The 7,898-nt window shown below is 39.0% G+C and overlaps 1 protein-coding gene across 2 annotated transcripts in view; it reads left to right on the top strand.

Annotated features, from left to right (window-relative positions):
• Positions 1-3,190, top strand: part of tcf7 (transcription factor 7) — a 346,414-nt gene extending 343,224 nt beyond the window's left edge. The window contains exon 11 of one of the 2 annotated variants that reach the window (XM_060935781.1): positions 2,379-3,190. In XM_060935781.1, the coding sequence (XP_060791764.1) occupies positions 2,379-2,401 (23 nt within the window). In that variant the 3' untranslated portion in view covers positions 2,402-3,190. The remainder of the gene's footprint in view (positions 1-2,378) is intronic. The other variant, XM_060935779.1, reaches the window with a different exon arrangement.
• The last annotated feature ends 4,708 nt before the right edge of the window (positions 3,191-7,898 follow it).

Below are 7,898 nucleotides of genomic sequence, written 5' to 3' on the forward strand. Positions count from 1 at the left end.
CTAGCAATGGTGCACACCTGTTGTATTCACAGCTGTCGTAATAGGTCAAATGATGAAGTCAAGCGGAGCTTTTATGGAATTCCCACTGTACGGGAGCATGAAGGCAAGCAAACAAAGAAACTCAGCATACAAAGGAGAAATCTATGGCTTGCGAGAATCAACCGCAAGGATTATCAGCCTTCCAAACACAGCAAAGTCTGCTCCGATCATTTTATAAGTGGTAAGTTGTTTAAATAAACAATCAGTTGTGTTTAAGTTTGTTTTTGGAAACCAAAACATCATGTAAACAATCTCTGGAGAATGCCTAACTGGAACCGCTGAGTGTACATTTATATTGTAATGTACACTTAATATCGCTCGTTTGTCACGTTTCTATTTGAAACTTGTCACTTCACTCACGCAAGGGTCATTTTTGAAAAACATTTTAGGTCTATTCTGTATGATTTGATTTGTGTTTGGGATGCAAACAGCGTGCCTTTTGGCGGATGCCGCCTGAATCGCGCAAATCCGATTTTTTTTTGGGGGGGGGGGCGTTGGAGTGTCTGATTATAATTTCAAAGTAAATTCTGTACTAAAATTACTAAATAAGCAAATCCGTTACAGTCCATGAAACAGGAAGTATAAGGATGAGAAAAAAACAGTTTAAATCGGAAAGCTGCGCACATTTGCGCAGCCCGAGCGGTGTGCAGGACTGCGCAAATGTGCGCAGCTTTGCGATTTAAACTGTTTTTTTCTCATCCTTATACTTCCTGTTTCATGGACTGTAACAGATTTGCTTATTTAGTAATTTTAATACAGAATTTACTTTGAAATTATAATCAGACACTCCAACGCCCCCCCTAAAAAAAAAAAAATCAGATCTGCCCAATTCAGCCGTGAAAAAGGCAGCATCCGACAAAAGGTGCGCTGTGAATATATAAAGTTGTATATATCAGACAGCCTTTAAAGTTTGATGAAGTCAGTTTCAGGCTTTGGAGCAGGCTTTGGCAGTTTCAGGCTTTGGCAGCCCTGCATAGTCACTTGAAAATGCATCTTTATCCACTTCATAGGGGTCAATTCCCCCAATCAAGGCCAGTTTGGCTGCATACCGTTGCCGTGATATGTCGTCTAATGTATCTATATACTTCTGTTTGCTTGATTTTGCCGACATTGATCTTTATTTTAGAAAACTGACTATATAACTTCATAAATTCATCCGAGATAACGTAGCCGGTAATGGCGATGGTCCGTTTTGTTTGCCCCACAAGATGGCAGCTGGAGGGCGTTCCCCGGAATGCCGTGATGTCAATGAAAACTATCTATAGCCTTCTGGCTTGTCCACGTGATCTTTAGCAAACTGCAGATGAGCAGTAATGTTCTTTTTAGAGAGCAATGACTTACTCCTTGCAACCCTGCCATGCACACCATTGTTGTTCAGTGTTCTCCTGATGGTGGACTCATGAACATTAACATTAGCCAATGTGAGAGATGCCTTCAGTTGCTTAGAAGTTACCCTGGGGTCCTTTGTGACCTTGCTGACTATTACACGCCTTGCTCTTGGAGTGATCTTTATTGGTCGACCATTCCTGGGGAGGGTAACAATGGTTTTGAATTTCCTCCATTTCTACACAATCTGTCTGACTGTGAATTGGTGGAATCCAAACTCTTTAGAGATGGTTTTGTAACCTTTTCCAGCCTGATGAGCATCAACAACACTTTTTCTGTGGTCCTCAGAAAACTCCGTTGTTCATGCCATGATACACTTCCACAAACATGTGTTGTGAAGATCAGACTTTGATAGAGCCTTGTTCTTTAAAGAAAACAGGCTGCCCACCCAGACCTGATTGTTATCCCATTGATTGAAAACACCTGACTCTGATTTCATCTTCAAATTAACTGCTAATCCTAGATGTTCACATACTTTTGCCACTCACAGATATGTAATATTGGATCATTTTCCTCAAAAAATAAATGACCAAGTATAATATTTTTGTCTCATTTGTTTAACTGGGTTCTGTTTATCTACTTTTAGGACTTGTGTGAAAATCTGATGATGTTTTAGGTCATATTTATGCAGAAATATAGAAAATTCTGGCTCAGGTGGATAAGGCGCCATACCATAAATTCGGGGACCCGGGTTCAATTCCGACCCGAGGTCGTTTCCTGATCCCTCCCCATCTCTCTCTCCCGCTCATTTCCTGTCTCTACACTGTCCTATCCAATAAAGGTGAAAAAGCCCAAAAAATATCTAAAAAAAGAAAATTCTAAAGGGTTCACAAACTTTCAAGCACCACTGAACATAGTGTAGGCCTATCTAATTACTTTGTCATGTTTTGTAGCACATTTTTGTCACCGAGTGTGCATGTTTGTGACATTTTACATCCACATTTTATTCACAGATAACTCTCTTGACTGTTCCTAGGAGAAAAAAGAAGTGCATTCGCTACCTTCAAGGAGGACAGTGCGCCAGCCCCAATTCTTCCGATGGAAGTGCTGTAGATTCACCTTCCTCTCCTATTCATCATTTCACACACCCCACCTTTCCTGTAAACTGCCCCTTTCCTTTTCCCGATGCTAGCAATCTACATTCACAGACTGGAAAATATCCTTACCTTCAACACTCAGTCCTCATGAATTCCCAATTTTCTTCAGCAGGGCGAAAACAAAGACCAGAATACACACCTGTGTAGACAATATCATTAAACAATGAGACCCAGAAAATCTTCTGCTATCAGTGTTTTCACTAGACACCTTAAAGAAATTTAAATGGTGACACCAGCTGGTGTGTGTATCACATTGCTAGCAATGCAATTGTAAAAACGTGTCAGTGATAATAAAGGGTTCATTCATTCATTGAAATGATGGTATTCCATACCTAATATAAAACATTTGCTTTTATTTGTCATTTTTCTTATTCCTGTTTTTCCATTTATTTACACACTGCCACTTTCTGAGTGCTATGTCTGGTATATTTCATCGAAACGCCACAGTGTCAAATATGTTTCAAGCAACAACAATAAAAATGCTTCATTTTGCTGTTTATGTCGTCTGTCAGCAATAATAAGTATTGATTCTGAATCTGTTCAGCCATAGAAGAGAAATGTGCATAAGTTCTCAAGCTATAAGGGAGAGTTAATGTTGAATTAATGCAGTTCCTCAAATTACTGTGCTTGTTTACTTCATATACAATAAAGTTCTTTATTTCCTCAAATTAAAAAAAGGTTGGGTTTTTTTTGTTCTTTTACTATTTTTACACAGGTGGTGATTTGTGTTTTCTTTGGTGAAATATCCATTTTTAATATATTAAACATTTTGGAAATCTTTGAATTGAATTTAGGTTCTTCATGGCAATGTTGAAGGGAATACTCCAGTGTTTTTTTAACTTACTCTCTAGCCATAAATTAAATGAACTATCCTAACTTGGTCCTTAATTTGTGAATACCTCTGAATTACTGAAATTATTGTATAACTCCATATCAGAAAAAGTTGGGATGGTATGCTGAAATTGAAATTAAAACTGAAAACAATTATTTGTAAATAATCTGTGTTGTATTTAAAACAACACAGCAGCACATTGATTGATGTTTTACCTCATGAATTTTTTTAAAATAAACTCTTATTTCAATCTTGATTCTTGCAATACATTTCAAAAAAAGTTGGGACGGTAAGCATTTACCAGTTTGTAATGTTGTCATTCCTTCCCACATCTAAAAGATGTTTAGGGACTGAAGACCCCAAGTGATGAAGCATTTCAGGTGTTATTTTGTCTCACTTTTCCTGCAAACAGGTCTTAAGATGTGCAAAAATACGTGGTCGTCTGTGTCATATTTTTCATTTCAAAATTCACCACACATTTTCTATTGGGGACAGAAGGGACAGGCACCCTCTTCTTCTGCAGCCATACCTTTGTAATGTGCAGAATGTGGTTTTGCATTGCCTTGTTGAAACATCCCTGGAAAAGATGTCATCTTGAAGGCAGCATATGTTGCTCTAAAATCTCAATGTACTTTCCTGCAATAATGAGGTTGTGCCTTTGCTAAGGACACTGACACAACCCCATACCATGACAGACCCTGGCTTTTGGACTCTTTGCTGGTAACAGTCTGGATGGTCCTTTTTGTCTTTGGTCCAGAGCACACGGCATCCATTTCTTCCAAAAAAGGTCTGAAATACTCATCTGTCTGACCAAAATGCACATTTCCACTGTGTGATGGTCCATCCCAGATACCTCCAAGCCCAGAGAAGTTGACAGCACTTCTGGAAACAGTTAACATAATGCCTCCTTTTTGTACTGTAAAGTTTTAACTGACACTTGTGGTTGTAACTCTATATTTTAGTGCTTAACAAAGGTTTGCCAAAGTAATCCTGGGCCCATGTGGTTATTTCAGCGAGAGATGAATGACAGTTCTTGATGCATTGCCGTCTGAGGAATCGGAGGCTTGAACCCTTGCCCTTTATGGACTGAAATTTCTCCAGATTCCCTGAATCATATCATGTATGACAAATAATATTGTGTACTGTAGAGGGTTATATATCCAAATCCCTTCGTTTCTTTGAGGAACATCGTTTTTAAACATTTCAATAATTTTCTCATGCATTTGTTGACAAATTGGAGATCCTCGGCCCATCTTTGCTCCTCAAAGATGAGGCCTTTCCTGAATTTTGGACCAAATCGTGATTACAATTACCTGTTTCCATCATCTATTTCAAATCACATCATTATTTAACTGTTTTACATTATTACTAGCCTTAAATTGTCCCATCCTCACTTTTCTGGGGATGTGTTATAGGCCTGAAATGCAGGAATGGAGGTATATTATCAAATGAAATGAAGTGGACCACACAAAACATGAAATATATTGGGATCATATTATCTGCAATAAAATACAAGTCAAAGTAAATTTAGAATCACTGTTTTCTTTCTTTTTTTTAATTTGCATTTTCCATGCTGTTCCAGGGGCGGCATGGTGGTGTAGTGGTTAGCGCTGTCGCCTCACAGCAAGAAGGTCCAGGTTCGAGCCCCTATGCCGGCGAGGGCCTTTCTGTGCGGAGTTTGCATGTTCTCCCCGTGTCCGCGTGGGTTTCCTCCGGGTGCTCCGGTTTCCCCCACAGTCCAAAGACATGCAGGTTAGGTTAACTGGTGACTCTAAATTGACTGTGAGTGTGAATGGTTGTCTGTGTCTATGTGTCAGCCCTGTGATGACCTGGCGACTTGTCCAGGGTGTACCCCGCCTTTCGCCTGCAGTCAGCTGGGATAGGCTCCAGCTTGCCTGTGACCCTGTAGAAGGATAAAGAGGCTAGAGATAATGAGATGAGATGCTGTCCCAACTTTTCCTAATTTGGCGTTATACATAAATAGTATATTTATGTATAATAAATATACTATTTATTATTGTCCTGACCTCTATTAAAAGTGTGTTTAAATGGATTTTCTATTCTTTTCTCAGTACCTTCTTAGTGCCTTCAGAAAGTATTTATACCCCTTCATTTTGACCACGGTATATCTAAAACATTCAAAAAAATATGATTTGTTTGAATTTATTCTCCAAAAATACTCCATAATGAAAATGTATAAACAGTGTTTTACAAAGTTTTGCTCAATTATTAAAAGACAGAAAAACACATTGACACCAGTATTCAAGATTTTAACTCAGTATTTTATTGAAGCATCTTGGCAGCAGTGACAGCCTTCTAAGGTATGATATAATTTCTTCTTTTTTGGCATGGTGGCACATACTTAGAACACCTGCATTTGGGGATTATCTCTTATTCCTCTTTGCAGAACCATTCAACTCTGTCATAATGGGGAGCATTGGTATATCTCTTTTTTTTTCTTCTGAGATGCTTTATTAGGTTAAAGTCTGGGTTCTGCCTAGACTACTACTCTAGGACATGCACAGATGGATGTCACTGCGACATTTTATTTTATATGTAGTTTATCAAGAACTGAAAGTTATCCATGGACCAAGTTTCAATGATGTGTCGGCCGTTTGTAGCTCTGATGGGTGTACCCTTCTTACGGACCCCTCACTTATCATAAAAAGGTGGGCTGAACACTTTGAACAACTGCTTAATCGTCCATCCACCATAGCAGACGCAGAGATTGAGGCTGTGCCATGCAGACCACCACTTGAGAGAGCCTGCCAATCCAGCTTAAAGGAGATACGCAGACCCTTTATTTTTAAATACATTTCTGAGTGGGTAGTATCTCCATCCTTGACTCTTGTATGCTGCATAAATGGGAATTTTAAAATATATATTTTTGAGAGTTAAAATCAACCGCAAAGTTGGCATTTGAGCTGCCCTGCTGAGCTAGCCATCCCTGAGTGCGTGACGTCACAGCGGGAACTGGTTTTAAGGCCGAGACCTTTTACAGCTATAGACCAAAGTCATATAAATAAAAATTTATGGTGAAAGTAAGAAATACCATTCCCGACTTGCTCAACTAAGACTGATTTGACTTCACTGATTGTGGGTTGACTCTCATTAAAACAGGATAGGTGTTATAACTTATGCAACATACATGTACATGCATGCATTTTCACTGATAAAACGTGAAAGGCTAATTAAATAATCAGATGAACTGAGACAATCACATTATGAAGCAAATTAAATAATCTTATACCAGTAACTTAAACACACAAAACAAGTTACATGTATTCATCTAAATGCAGGTAAACAACTTGTTGTTTTTGTTGTTTTTTTTATCCAAATGAGAGTCAGAGCTTACCCATCTGTGTTCTCGCTTCTTGAAGGCCGATCTTGTGGCTGACTGTTTTGAAACAATCTGACTTTCAGTTGTTCGTTCAGTTCTCCGTTCATTTGCTTCTTCCATGTAAGGGCGAGATGGCAGCAATATCCAGTTTCGAAATAAGACAGCTGGTCGACTCATTCTCTCCATACTGACTACTCTGCCATTACTGCTCGGCTCAGGCAATTATTAAAACCCAGGACGGAACGGGATGTCACCGGTTTTAGCAACAACCGTGGGAAGGTCACTGCCCTAGCGATATGTCCCATCCCGTTCCGTCCCGGGTTTTACCAACAACCCTTGGCTCACGCTCCAAGAGGACTGGTGCAACTAAACTCTCTTTTAAAAAAATAAAATAAAATAAATACTTTCCTTTTCTTGTAGTTTTATTTAATTGTTGATACTGCATCTTCTTTCAACATGGGCTTATAGCCAATGCTCCTCAACAGATCAGAGGTTTCGTATGAGTCTTCAGTAAAATGTGCAGAGCAGAGGAGAGACTACTTTGTAGGCGCCCAATGTGCCTGTGAACTTCTCGCAAAACGCATCCAAATCTTTGCAGTTTGAACATTCTTGGGCCATGAATGCAATGTACAGTGGTGCTTGAAAGTTTGTGAACCCTTTAGAATTTTCTATATTTCTGCATAAATATGACCTAAAACATCATCAGATTTTCACACAAGTCCTAAAAGTTGATAAAGAGAACCCAGTTAAACAAATGAGACAAAAATATTATACTTGGTTATTTATTTATTGAGGAAAATGATCCAATATTACATATCTGTGAGTGGCAAAAGTATGTGAACCTCAAGGATTAGCAGTAAATTTAAAGGTGAAATTAGAGTCAGGTATTTTCAATCAATGGGATGACAATCAGGTGTGAGTGGGCACCCTGTTTTATTTAAAGAACAGGGATCTATCAAAGTCTGATCTTCACAACACATGTTTGTGGAAGTGTATCATGGCATGAACAAAGGAGATTTCTGAAAAAGAAAAAGCGTTGTTGATGCACATCAGGCTGGAAAAGGTTACAGAACCATCTCTAAAGAGTTTGGACTCCACCAATCCACAGTCAGACAGATTGTGTACAAATGGAGGAAATACAAGACCATTGTTACCCTCCCCAGGAGTGGTCGACCAGCAAAGATCACTCCAAGAGCAAGGTGTG

This window comes from Neoarius graeffei, chromosome 12, assembly GCF_027579695.1.
Source record: "Neoarius graeffei isolate fNeoGra1 chromosome 12, fNeoGra1.pri, whole genome shotgun sequence".
NCBI lineage: Eukaryota > Metazoa > Chordata > Actinopteri > Siluriformes > Ariidae > Neoarius > Neoarius graeffei.